General features: G+C 43.1%; 1 protein-coding gene across 1 annotated transcript in view; it reads right to left on the reverse strand.

Annotated features, from left to right (window-relative positions):
* Nucleotides 1–14,682, reverse strand: part of LOC126281175 (lipase 3-like) — an 83,951-nt gene that overhangs the window by 18,436 nt on the left and 50,833 nt on the right. Inside the window, exon 4 of the mRNA XM_049979861.1 lies at nt 10,531–10,670. Within this exon, the coding sequence (XP_049835818.1) occupies nt 10,531–10,670 (140 nt within the window). The remainder of the gene's footprint in view (nt 1–10,530; nt 10,671–14,682) is intronic.

Consider the following 14,682-nt stretch of genomic DNA (forward strand, 5'->3'; position numbering starts at 1 on the left):
ACTCGTACATGCTGTAGTACAGCTGAAAGTCGGCCCATTGCGTCAGGATGGCACATGGTTCGTCTGTGAGGATGGGAACAGGACCCCCCCCCCCCCCTCCACCCTTTCATCAGTCACTTTACTGAGTATGTGAATGTGTATTTATTTGCAAATAGTGGTTGTACACTTGAGAGAATGTGCAATAGTCGAATGAACCATTTTCCATAGGTGTTTGTATGAATAAGCATGATTGACTCCTTCTTATGTGTGCATAAACATATGGCGTCTGGGCTAGTGGTAGACGGAAGTATTTGTTGATATTTCTGTAGCTATCACAGTTTATAGCTTTAGTTGTCCAACATTGTACACAGGAGCTCAAACATTTTTATGCATTTTGGTACAGTTCAATGCGGGCATTGTTTGTAGCTCAACATATGTCGAAGCATTATCCCAATTTCCGTCACATGTTCGTAAGTATGACAGATGTTACAGCCTCTACTGCATTGTCTCAAATTTAGCACATTTCGAACCATTGTTCGTTAACAATGCCCTCAATTATCCTCCATGCATGGAGTCAGATTGGGAGAAAGAGCGGCCCTGGCAATGGGACCCCATCCTTTCGATCAATCACTCAGTATACGTCTCATGGAAAAATGTGGTAACATTGCCATGGTCCCATGATAGTAGCGGGGGGAGGGGAGAGAGCACCATCCTGCTGGAGAATCGATGTCTAGAGGCATGTGTGGAACTGTATAGTTCGCCAAAATCCCGAGATAGGTATCTCCTGTCACTGTAGAATCCATAGAGGAAGTGGACAAATCACGCTACGTTAACGTAATCCTAATCTCTTTCACTTCTGGTGTGTTCCTTTCATATTCTATTACTTATCCAGGAATCTCACTTCCCCGTACCCGAGACTTACGTCAGTTACCTTTTCCACAGACGTGGAAGTTAGATTCATCATGAAATGGCACTGAATTGAATTAGAAGTTGCTTTCTTCTACACTATGCAATGTTGTAAAGCAAAATCGCGTCGGCTGCGGTGATCCTCAGGCTGAATGTGAAGCCAAAGTCGGAGTTTGTTAGCTTGCAACCGGAGACGTTTGTGCACAATGTCATACACCATCGAATGGGGGACGGTTAGGTTCCTTCTAGCTTGTATAATGGAGTTACATGGACTTCTAGCAAATGTTCCACGCACACGTACCACGATCTCTTCAATTGCGTGCATTTTAGGATGTTTTCCAGCACTTTGAATCAAACTTCCTGTCTCTCAAAGAGTTCTGTGCCACTTATATATAGATTTACGTGAGTGAGGATCTGTGTTGTATTCCTTTTTTGCACTCTGCTGAACACGTTTTACAGATTTTAACTTTGCTAGCCATAGCAGACGCTGAATCTTTCGATGTGTCGTCCACATAATGACTGTCAGGAGTATTTCTGCCTGCTGCACAGTAATCATTCGTGCACATGTGCCACAAGACTCAGTGCTGTTCATGAAATGTTGAGGACACGTCTTGGAGAGTGGCTCTATCGATAGCATTTTTACACAAAAACAGGTCGAGTTATTTCGTTATAAGCACTTGTTTGTTTACACCTCTAGCCTTGACAGCCTGAATTCTGTGTAATATGTATACTTCCAAGTCGACTGCACACTATACGTGCATTTACATCTCCTCCGGTGGAGACTTTAATCGCCTCCCGTCTCCAGCAGCTCAGGAGGAGGGGAAGTCGGACCTCATAAAGCGACTGCTAAAGATAGAGACGTAGGTGCATCTTGCACCCACCCAACGGACAGGCTGGTGGGTGCCTTCGGTGCACGTACGAATAGAAACTTTGCGAAGGGCCTAGTGGACATCGGGGAACGTGCCATTAATTTGCGGAACCCTGCAGGCACTAAGATAGAGCTTATACATAAATGTGACAAGAAGGCATATGGAGAGGGGCTATGGGATTGCGGAAGAAGATTCAGCCCGCTTAAAAAAGATATTTGCCAGACAATAGGGAGGCTTCTTATACATCACGATTGATGGCAATTTCTTAGATAAGACACAAATGTAATAGTGTCCAGGCCTCAGGCAGAGACAGCCGTTACAAATACTTGTTGTGAGACTGCTTTCACAGCATCTAAGGAAAACACCAGAACAATGTGCTGGATTGATTGTGAACAATACTCGGAACGCATGGGAAAACGCCAGTTCCCTAGTCATTCCAGTCCACACAAGATAGAAAATTTTCCCTTCGACTGCAAGACGTGGTCACCAAACGGCGACAAATCATTAGGTGGAACCGCAAATTTAGCCCACCAATGACAACATGGAGAGGAGCAAAAATTCGCGGAGTGTGTGAGTTATGCAGAGTCATTAGAAGTGAAGGGATAGTTGGTGAGGCAGTCCAAAAACAGGAGGACGTGGAGGCTCTTCCATTCATCACTTACCTAGTCTGCTGACTTTGATTCTGTTGCTTACTCCAATCTGAATGTGCATCACCATACTGTATTTAATTTCCTGTTTCATGTTAAGTAGACGAAATCGTACGGTCTAGTGCTTGGGAACGAAGCAGTCGTCTGAGAACCATAGTTTACCTGCCTAGCATCTGCCTCCCGACACCGTGATAATACACTCCTGGAAATTGATATAAGAACACCGTGAATTCATTGTCCCAGGAAGGGGAAACTTTATTGACACATTCCTGGGGTCAGGTACATCACATGATCACACTGACAGAACCACAGGCACATAGACACAGGCAACAGAGCATGCACAATGTCGGCACTAGTACAGTGTATATCCACCTTTCGCAGCAATGCAGGCTGCTATTCTCCCATGGAGACGATCGTAGAGATGCTGGATGTAGTCCTGTGGAACGGCTTGCCATGCCATTTCCACCTGGCGCCTCAGCTGGACCAGCGTTCGTGCTGGACGTGCAGACCGCGTGAGACGACGCTTCATCCAGTCCCAAACATGCTCAATGGGGGACAGATCCGGAGATCTTGCTGGCCAGGGTAGTTGACTTACAGCTTCTAGAGCACGTTGGGTGGCACGGGATACATGCGGACGTGCATTGTCCTGTTGGAATAGCAAGTTCCCTTGCCGGTCTAGGAATGGTAGAACGATGGGTTCGATGACGGTTTGGATGTACCGTGCACTATTCAGTGTCCCCTCGACGATCACCAGAGGTGTACGGCCAGTGTAGGAGATCGCTCCCCACACCATGATGCCGGGTGTTGGCCCTGTGTGCCTCGGTCGTATGCAGTCCTGATTGTGGCGCTCACCTGCACGGCGCCAAACAAGCAGACGACCACCATTGGCACCAAGGCAGAAGCGACTCTCATCGCCGAAGACGACACGTCTCCATTCGTCCCTCCATTCACGCCTGTCGCGACACCACTGGAGGCGGGCTGCACGATGTTGGGGCGTGAGCGGAAGACGGCCTAACGGTGTGCGGGACCGTAGCCCGGCTTCATGGAGACGGTTGCGAATGGTCCTCGCCGATACCCCAGGAGCAACAGTGTCCCCTAATTTGCTGGGAAGTGGCGGTGCGGTCCCCTACGGCACTGCGTAGGATCCTGCGGTCTTGGCGTGCATCCGTGCGTCGCTGCGGTCCGGTCCCAGGTCGACGGGCACGTGCACCTTCCGCCGACCACTGGCGACAACATGGATGTACTGTGGAGACCTCACGCCCCACGTGTTGAGCAATTCGGCGGTACGTCCACCCGGCCTCCCGCATGCCCACTATACGCCCTCGCTCAAAGTCCGTCAACTGCACATACGGTTCACGTCCACGCTGTCGCGGCATGCTACCAGTGTTAAAGACTGCGATGGAGCTCCGTATGCCACGGCAAACTGGCTGACACTGACGGCGGCGGTGCACAAATGCTGCGCAGCTAGCGCCATTCGACGGCCAACACCGCGGTTCCTGGTGTGTCCGCTGTGCCGTGCGTGTGATCATTGCTTGTACAGCCCTCTCGCAGTGTCCGGAGCAAGTATGGTGGGTCTGACACACCGGTGTCAATGTGTTCTTTTTTCCATTTCCAGGAGTGTATTACTTCTACTAAGCAACCCACGGCGAACAGTCAGTGTGGATACTATTATGGTTCCTCGTCCAAAAGCGCCAGAACAATGAAGAGAGTTGCCGACTCACAATCACACAGCTTCAAGGAGATGCATCATACCGACCTAATGTTTGCCACCAACATCACCACATGAAAAATGACTATAAATAATGGTGAGATTATTCATCCCACCTCCTTCCCCTTAATAACCGAGTCGTGTCAATGTCCAGTCAAATAAGCAATAAAATTCGCTATCTGTGTGAAAGGTACTGTAATAAACGCAAATATTTCATGTTTTAATCCTATAATTAATGTGTTCCACTCGCATATCAACCAATTAATCTCATAACCTATTGAAATTTGAGTTGAGTGCATGTTCGTAGTAGTTCCTTATTTCCTCCCAGCATGGGGCGATCTCATTAGTAAACGTCAAACGGAGATGAGAGTGTTCAGTTCATACGGTGTGTATGTGTGTGTGTGTGTGTGTGTGTGTGTGTGTGTGTGTGTGGTATTTCTTCACCAGCTGCTGCTAGTCCTCGTTTCCCATGTATAGTAAATATCGTACAAAAGATTGAAAACTGTATACAGAAAAAAATGAATTGTAAAGAATGCAGACAGTCAATACTGATTCAATGGGAAGTGTAATATATAATTTCTTTATTGCTTTATTAGTTATAGCGTACAGAGCTATAAGAATTATGTATATATTGGGTGTCCCATTTATCTTGTCCACCCTAAATACCTGTTTGTCCAGATGCAAATTACAAAATGTTCCAAGCAAGTGTTCTGTAGCAGCATGACTGCCTTCGTTCTAACTTTATTTTTTACAAAGATATGAACAGCGGTATGGCTTTTTTTAAATGGCATAATGAATTTTTTATTTGGTAATTCATTTCCCCTCCTAAAGACCTAGTAAAAAATGTATCACAGTGTACAATTCACTGAAACACAACGTAATTAATTACATAACACAACATTGACGTTGACGCTCCCAGCTCTTAGCGCAGGTACTCGGGGTAATAGAAAACATCCACGTGCTGAGGATGACAGGACAAATGTAAACATAAGTAGAATGCACACCCGTCATTCCGTCAACCATCGTCAGTTGAAGAGTTGTGTGATTGGAATGTACACCAACGAAGAGAAGGTAGAAATGCTCCTCATCTATGGGGATGTAAGAACATTAATTACAGTACTTTTTTCTTGCGTACGGGTACATTTATTACTGTCGTTTAGTCCTTTTAAGTACGGTTGTGTAGAGTAGGCATACAGTAAAGGCTGTCCTCCCTACAAACTGCATCGACTTTACGTTTCTTTTATTGTTGTTGTTGTTGTTGTTGTTGTTGTTGTTGAAGGTAGGCGAAATGCTATGCAGGCAGCGGAACTGTACAGAGAGCGATATTCTGACAAGAACGCACCTTCCCGACGGATGTTTTCTCGTGTTGTTCTGACGCTTCAGGAAACGGGAAGTTTCAACCTACGACAATGCAATCTTTGTAACACTCGCACAGACGAAGCTGCAGAAGTTACTATTCTCGCCTCCGTTGCTGTGAATCCACATGTGAGCACACGATAGCTTGAACACGAGATTGGGATTCCTAAAACCAGTGTGCATCGTATTCTTACACGTCTCCGGTTCTATCCTTACCATGTACACCGACGTCAAGAATTCCATGGGAATGATTTCCAGAATCGTGTACAGTTCTGGCAGTGGGCACAGCAGTAAATCCTCGCCAACCCGAACCTCTTCTCCAATATTCTATTTACCGATGAATTTTCCTTCTCAAACAAAGGACAGGTAAATACAAGGAACATGCATACTGGTACAGCTACAACCCACGATGGCTTAGACAGGTGGAACATTAGCGTCAATGGACAGTTAACGTCTGGTGTGGGATGCTTGGTACTACAATTATTGGCCCTCATTTCATCAATGGTAGTGCAAACGAGCGTATGCCAACTTCCTCAGACGAATTCTTCCTCCTCTTCTGGACGAAGTTATGCTAAGAATCTGAATGCTTATGTGGTATCAACACGATGGATGTCCAGCACATAATGCCTTGCGTGAATGTCGTGTTCTGAACCTCTGGTATCCTGCCATATGGATTCGTCGAGGAGGAACAGTTACTTGGCCTGTTAGGTCTCCTGATTTAAATCCTGTGGATTTTTTTTCTTTGGGGGTGCATTAAAGACATTGTATGTCGCGATATTCCAACAACACCAGAGGACATGCAGGAACGTATCGTACTTGCTTGTAATTCTCTTCAGCAGACAACACTGGAAGCAGTAAATAATTCTTTCATTCAACGAGTGCACCAGTGTATCGGTGTCAAGGGTCGCAACTTTGAGCACCTTTGAATGTTCTGTTCCTGGACAATGGTACAGGAGAGTCAATGTCAATTTTGTGTTATGTTTTTTCTTGGTTTTCATTTGTTTTCTGACAGCTCCAGCAAGGGAAAAGGTTGTGATCCCGGGCTCAAAGTCAGTGTTGTGCTATTTAATTAATGACGTTGTGTTTAAGTGAATCGTACACTGTGATACATTTTTGAAGAGGTCTTTAGTAGAGGAAACCAATTACCGAGTAAAAAATACAGGGTGCCATTTAAAGAAGTCATACTGTGATTCATATCTTTGTAAAAACCAAAGCTATAATGTAGGCAATCATGCTGATTGATGTCAACCTGTGGGCTAAGGAACATTTGCTTGAAACATTTTGTAATTTGCATCTGGAACAGTTATTTAGGGAGGTCAAGGTAAATGGGACACCCTGCACACACACACACACACACACACACACACACACACATATATATATATATATATATATATATATATATATATATATATATATATATATTCAAGCAAATTTTCCGCCAACAGGTTGACATTAATACATTAATCAGCATGATTGCCTTCATTATAGCTTTGGTACATGTATATTCAGGAGCTCCATCGTGCATGAACCACATGTTAGTATATATATATATATATATATATATATATATATATATATATATATGGTGTTACAAAAAGGTACGCCCAAACTTTCAGGAAACATTCCTCACACACTTCTCTTCAAATCACATTAAACCGGGGTTGCATAGACAAGAGCTTTCAAATGCCCCCATAAATGAAAGTCAAGAAGGTCAGGAGAGCGTGGAGGCCGTAGAATTGGTCCGCCTCTACCAATCCATCGGTCACCGAATCTGTTGTTGAGAAGCGTACGAACAAAAAAAATGGTTCAAATGGCTCTGAGCACTATGGGACTCAACTGCTGTGGTCATTAGTCCCCTAGAACTTAGAACTACTTAAACCTAACTAACCTAAGGACATCACACAGATCCATGCCCGAGGCAGGATTCGAACCTGCGACCGTAGCAGTGGCACGGTTTCGGACTGAAGCACCTAGAACCGCGAGACCACCGCGTCCGGCAGCGTACGAACACTTCGACTGAAATGTGCAGGAGCTCCATTGTGCATGAACCACATGTGTCGTACTTGTAAAGGCACGTTTTCTAGCAGCACAGGTAGAGTATCTCATATGAAATCATGATAACGTGCTCCATTGAGCGTAGTTGGAAGAAACTAAAAAGAGCTCTAACATGGAAATTAAGTGTTTCCGGACACATGTCCACATAACATCTTTTCTTTATTTGTGTGTGAGGAATGTTTCCTGATATATATATATATATATATATATATATATATATATATATATATATATATATATATATATATAATTTTCAAAGTACAGTATAGCTGTTTTAAAAATCTCTGAAAATTAATGTTACAAATCATTAAAAATTGTGTTACTTCACTGTAGGGGAAGAATGCAACCTTGAATATGACTTGTGTACCTGCCTCCCTCAGATGTAATCTGGTATCAGAGACGCTGAAGATAACAAGTATAATAGCATCAGCTGTAACCTGACGCCAGATGCTGACCTTGCTGAGTCTGGTTTTTTCTTGCCAGAACGCCCATTACTCTCCTAATGGGCCGTCGGACATCTCTTCAATGGACAACTGACTTCAACAAAGGACAGTGAACTTCTACTGTGATCAGTAAGGCCTATCAGAAAGATCACTGTGACGAGGCACACCCACCTATTGCTCGTTGGTACTGCCACAGAAAATAAGTGCATTGAGCTTCTATACACGTCGTGGTCCATAGGGGTGTAACGAATAGAGTCTGTTTAGAGTACAGAGGTTAATACAAGGTACAATGAGTCGCTGAAGGCAACCCTTGAGATCTGAAGCGAGAGGCGGAGGCTTTTGATTCTACCGGTGGAAGAAATTGTTTCGCCATTGAGAACTTCGTGCGCAATCTTCCCTCTTCTCAGACCAATCCGTCCAACGTGAGAAGACCTCCAGAGCATTAGTATTGTGAGATTAATGTTGAGTCGTGTGGCATTTTTGTACAGACAGGACTTTGGAATTAGATGTGTCTCAGGTTTCAGTTGTTAAGCGAAAAATTGCGCTGGACATATAATGTGTGTGAACACGTAATCTCATTTCTTTGTTATTACGTGTGTCCAGCTTCCATTCAATAACAATCCCTTTTTTAATAACTCTCATCAGTAAATAGACACAACGTGTTTGTAGCCTGATCTGAAGAAGACCGTTTAAGCGGTTGAAACGAGTAATCACTGTTCTCTACATTTCCACCTAGTCAAACAAACATCTACATCTGCATCTACATTATTACTCTGCAATTCACACTTAAGGGCTTGTCAGAGGGTTCATCGAACGACAATCATTCTATCTCTCTACCATTCCACTCTCGAACAGCGCGCTGGGAAAACGAACACTTAAACCTTTCTGTTCGAGCTCTGATTTCTCTTATTTTATTTTGATGATCATTCCTACCTATGTAGGTTGGGCTCAACAAAATATTTTCATATTCGGAAGAGAAAGTTGGTGACTGAAATTTCGGGAATAGATCTCGCCGCGACGAAAAACGTCTTTGCTTTAATGACTTCCATCCCAACTCGCGTATTATATCTGCCACACTCTCTCCCCTATAACGTGATAATACAAAACGAGCTGCCCTTTTTTGCACCCTTTCGATGTCCTCCGTCAATCCCACCTGGTAAGGATCCCACACCGCGCAGCAATATTCTAACAGAGGACGAACGAGTGTAGTGTAAGCTGTCTCTTTAGTGGACTTGTTGCATCTTCTAAGTGTCCTGCCAATGAAACGCAACCTTTGGCTCGCCTTCCCGACAATATTATCTATGTGGTCCTTCCAACTGAAGTTGTTCGTAATTTTAACACCCAGGTACTTAGTTGAATTGACAGCCTTGAGAATTGTACTATTTATCGAGTAATCGAATTACAACGGATTTCTTTTGGAACTCATGTGGATCATCTCACACTTTTCGTTATTTAGCGTCAACTGCCACCTGACACACCATACAGCATTCTTTTCTAAATCGCTTTGCAACTGATACTGGTCTTCGGATGACCTTACTAGACGGTAAATTACAGCATCATCTGCGAACAATCTAAGAGAACTGCTCAGATTGTCACCCAGGTCATTTATATAGATCAGGAACAGCAGAGGTCCCAGGACGCTTCCCTGGGGAACACCTGATATCACTTCGTCTATTACTACGAACTGCGACCTTCCTGACAGGAAATCACGAATCCAGTCGCACAACTGAGACGATACCCCATAGGTCCGCAGCTTGATTAGAAGTCGCTTGTGAGGAACGGTGTCAAAAGCTTTCCGGAAATCTAGAAATACGGAATCAACTTGAGATCCCCTGTCGATAGCGGCCATTACTTCGTGCGAATAAAGAGCCAGCTGCGTTGCACAAGAGCGATGTTTTCTGAAGCCATGCTGATTACGTGTCAATAGATCGTTCCGTTCGAGGTGATTCATAATGTTTGAATACAGTATATGCTCCAAAACCCTACTGCAAACCGACGTCAATGATATAGGTCTGTAGTTAAATGGATTACTCCTACTACCCTTCTTGAACACTGGTGCGACCTGCGCAATTTTCCAATCTGTAGGTACAGATCTATCGGTGAGCGAGCGGTTGTATATGAGTGCTAAGTAGGGAGCTATAGTATCAGCGTAATCTGAAAGTAAAAATGGTACAGCATTTATTCAGATCGCTCACTCCGTGCCTACTATCTCAGGCTATTACTTTATTCACTTGTTTCTTTTTTCACTTCTGCTTTATAATTTCTATAACTTGACTTTGACTGTTCGTGCCGGCCGCGGTGGTCTCGCGGTTCTAGGCGCGCAGTCCGGAACCGTGCGACTGCTGCGGTCGCAGGTTCGAATCCTGCCTCGGGCATGGATGTGTGTGATGTCCTTAGGTTAGTTAGGTTTAAGTAGTTCTAAGTTCTAGGGGACTAATGACCACAGCAGTTGAGTCCCATAGTGCTCAGAGCCATTTGAACCATTTGACTGTTCGTATTTTAAAGACAATGTTCTCGCAGGCTGCACTACGCCTGTATTAGAAGGCTGAGAAGAGTATACCTACCTGCGAGGCCGCCAGCCAGTCGTTCCTGCTGTGGAAGAGCGCCACCGGGACCTCCACCCTGGACAGCACGTAGTCGGGAGGAGAGGGGCAGCCGTATACCTCGGGATTCCGCACGCCGTAGTCGAACTTCCGGAACCGGCCTGCTCACACCCAAACAGAGACTCTGAGGAGGACCAAACGAAATTCACTACAGTCTCAAATTTCGGAAATAAACGGATTCCATTCCTGTGCGCCGGCCGGAGTGCCTGTGGCGTTCTAGGCGCTACAGTCTGGAACCGAGCGACCGCTACGGTCGCAGGTTTGAATCCTGCTTCGCGCATGGACGTGTGTGATGTCCTTAGGTTGGTTATGTTTAAGTAGTTCTAAGTTCTAGGGGACTAATGACCTCAGAAGTTAAGTCGCATAGTGCTCAGAGCCATTTGAACTATTCTTGTGCATCCTAAATCTCGTTTCAGTTTTCATATTTTTAAAGAACTGGAGAAGTCTATCCTTAACATCTGTCTGCCGCAGATTCCTTGAACATATTCTCAGGTCGAATATGATACATTTCCGTGAAAGGGAAAAGATTCTGTCCACAATCAGCACAGTTGTGGAAAACATCGCTCGTGCGAAACTCAGTTTACTCGTTTTCCACGCGATATCCTGATAACCATGGCTGAAAGGCAATAGCCAGATTCCACATTCATAGATTTCTGGAAAGCGTTTTACACAGTGCCCCGCTGTAGATTATTAATGAAGGTACAAATATATGGAATAAAATGTATATACGCCAAACTGTATCCAGTCACTTTTCTGAATAGTTACTTACTATTCCATGAACCGGTTTTCGAGCCTTTTCCGGGCTCATCTTCTGATGGTTTTCTATAAGTTACATCGATATTTCTAACGTTACTTTTTTTTGTGCTTACTGCGACAATACAGCCAGTTGGTACATCACTTCACACTCTTTTACACAATCTGCATGCATTTACACTGTGATAATGAAACTCTGTCAGCATCCAGCATGTGCTATACAACCGTCGTTTGTTACAAAGATCTTGACGAAAAGGTATAGCATTGGTCCTACTTTTCCCAGGGATGTTATTTGTTTTTGTTTGCGTATATTAAAACGATATATGGGGAAATACTACACTGGCGTTAAAATGAGAGCTCAAAATAAAATGAATTAATTAATTACTACAAGAACAAATTTCAAGTGATCTAATGTGTTATTTCTATTCGTGTATTAGCTTATAATACAGTCAATTTATGTCAAATACTTAAATCAAGATTGGCATAACATGAATGCCTAGGAATAAAATACTACAGAGTTATAGTATTTGCAATATAGCCCCATCCCTTAACCCCTCCTCACAAATATTCTTCTCCTTAGATGATAACTACACTGGTGTCAATGTAAATATACTATCACAGAATAAAATCTGTACTATATATCCAAACGGTAAAGTCCTCTACCGTTAACATAAATCAGTCCTTTTATATACGTTAGCTCTAGCTGAAACAAACAGAACCCGCCTTTGCAAGTATCCCAGATCATATTAACGCAGGAACAGAAATAAGTCAGCATTTCATTTGAAATGTTGTTCTTGTTTTAAATTGAAAGCTCATGGGCACAAAAACAGTTGCAGTTCATAACAAATAGTATAACTTTTATACATACTCCCTCTAGCTGAAATAAACAGAATCTACCTTTAGTAATATTTCAGATCACATTAACGTAAAAACAAAAATAAGTCAACTGGTCATCTGAACTTCTTTCTTGGTTTTCAATAAAACTTCTGTGATCATACAAACAGATTTAGTTCACTAAAAATACCATAACTTTTACATTTAATTAACAGTCACTAGTTCTAATGGATAAGCTTAATACGAAATAGATTTTTAAAAATATCTAAAAAAATGTCTCTGAGTACTATGAGACTTAAAATCTGAGGTCATCAGTCCCCTAGAACTTAGAACTACTTAAACCTAACTAACTTGAGTTAGGATTCAAATCTGCGACCGTATCGGTCGCGCGGTTCCAGACTGCAGGGCCTAGAACCGCTCGGCCACACAGGCCGGGTCTCGAAGACTTCTTAAGAAACAGAACAAAATTCATTGTTCTAGACTATGAGTGTTCATCAGAGACAATGATATTGTTCGGAGAACACTAGGAAAAAGTGACAGAACCGCTCTTTTTCTATATATACATAAATGATCTTACGGACAGGGAGAGCAACAGTCTGTGACTGTGCTGATGATGCTCTGGTGCACGGAAGCTGTCGTCGTTGAGTGACTGTATGAGGATATAAGAAAACTTAGACCAAATTTCCATCTCGTTTGAAAGATGTCTGAGACAGTGGAAATATTCTAACACTTCAAGAAGAATGTAACGACTCCAATTCCAAGAAAAAAGGCAAGACTGAACCATAAGTTACAGTTGCTAAACAATTATGAATTACTTACAGAAGAATAGAAAAACTGGTAAAACTGACCTCTGGGAATATCAGTTTGGATTCCGGAAAAAATGTAGTAACGCGATTTGGTGCAACATATAATTACGGGGAAAGCAATGTGTTACCATTGTGCCGACGAATGAGGGTTGCGACGTCAGCCAATTTTTTCCTGTTAGTGAAGGGATAAGTTTCGACTGCATACTGTCCACGGATTTTGTTTCTGATGAACATGAGCGCACTTGTGGATAGACGAGGTCTACGCAAAGTAGAAAAACGCAACTGTGGAATAGCAAATATCATGACAATCATGGCGACGTCCCAAGAAATAAATGCATCTGTCGTTTGACAGATCTCTACAGAGATAGACTGATCGTATAGACAAGCAGTGCTCGATAAAATTCCATAAAAGAACTTGTTGTGTACATAGTTCCACGTAGTCAGCGTGTACACAACTTTCCCACTAGAGCGCGCCCCACTAAGCACAACAGCGCAGGCACAGCTCTCGTCCGTCGCTGCACTACGAGATGGCTCTGCCTTAGAGACGGACCAAATTCTGCTTTCGCCGATCCGCGTATTAATATGTAATGCAACCAATGAGATTTCTGCTAACGTAGAACCTTTTCTCCTCTAGAATCACCCTCGGACAGTGATGCCTGAACGCACAAGGTATTATAATGAGTGTACACACCTCTGATTAATCAGTCTGCATTTCTCTGCACCAGTCTGTACCAGTCTGCATTTGTCTGCAACAGTCTGTACGAGTTCTACGTTTGTCTGTACCAGTCTATAGTCAAGTTTCAGTCGGGACCTAATAAGATTATCATATTCCTGTACATAGCCATGAAGAGAAATGTATAGACACTTTGTCAAGTATCAGAGATATGTGAGAATAAGATTAACGTACCAATACCAAAGGAACTTCATATTGTCAATTGTAAATAGCATCCAGAATCAAGTTAAGTAATTCTATGGTTGTTATTATTTTAATAAATGTGTGTGAAAATTAATCAAGTTATTTTTAAAGTTGGTCTCCGTCAATCTGCTACTCTAAGCGTGCAAGTGGCATTTCTATCGTCTGACCTAACGGCAGAAGATAAACACGCTACGATAAGACCACGAGACATATTGCTAACACTCGCCTACTTCGTTAGAGCGGCAAGTCAAATAATCTGATGGTGTGTGTACCGAAGGTCTTACAGTATGCACACCACAGAACTGTATGTGAATTGGTTCCGTACTGTAACTAAAAATTAAATATACGAACAACTTACAAGAAGAAGTCGATGTCATTAGGAGTGATCGAATACAAAACTAGCATCTCAGTTAACACGGAAGAAAACGCAGCCATGAAAAGATTTGCAGCTGAGAGAAACACACACCCATTCTGACATTGGTTTGTAAAGCAGAAAGTCGGAGCTAATAAGCAACGGTGATCGATATCTTCTCGCTTCATTCGGGCTCAGATCCACAACATGACCCAGAAGTGGGTGGCAATATTGAAACTATGTCCTCAGTGGTGGATTTAATTTTAAGGTCACTAGGCACGGACCTAGGGGTGGACCTTAAGGGGGCGGCATTTTTTGCTCTGTACTCAATTTAACCTTTTAAGTTTTATAATCACTGCGTTTAGAAACAACAAAATTTTTTAATAATGTTAAACAACCTGCTAGTTTGAATAAGCCTTAGGAACGAAATTCGACAATACAAGCTTGGCAAT

This window comes from Schistocerca gregaria, chromosome 7 (assembly GCF_023897955.1).
Source record: "Schistocerca gregaria isolate iqSchGreg1 chromosome 7, iqSchGreg1.2, whole genome shotgun sequence".
NCBI lineage: Eukaryota > Metazoa > Arthropoda > Insecta > Orthoptera > Acrididae > Schistocerca > Schistocerca gregaria.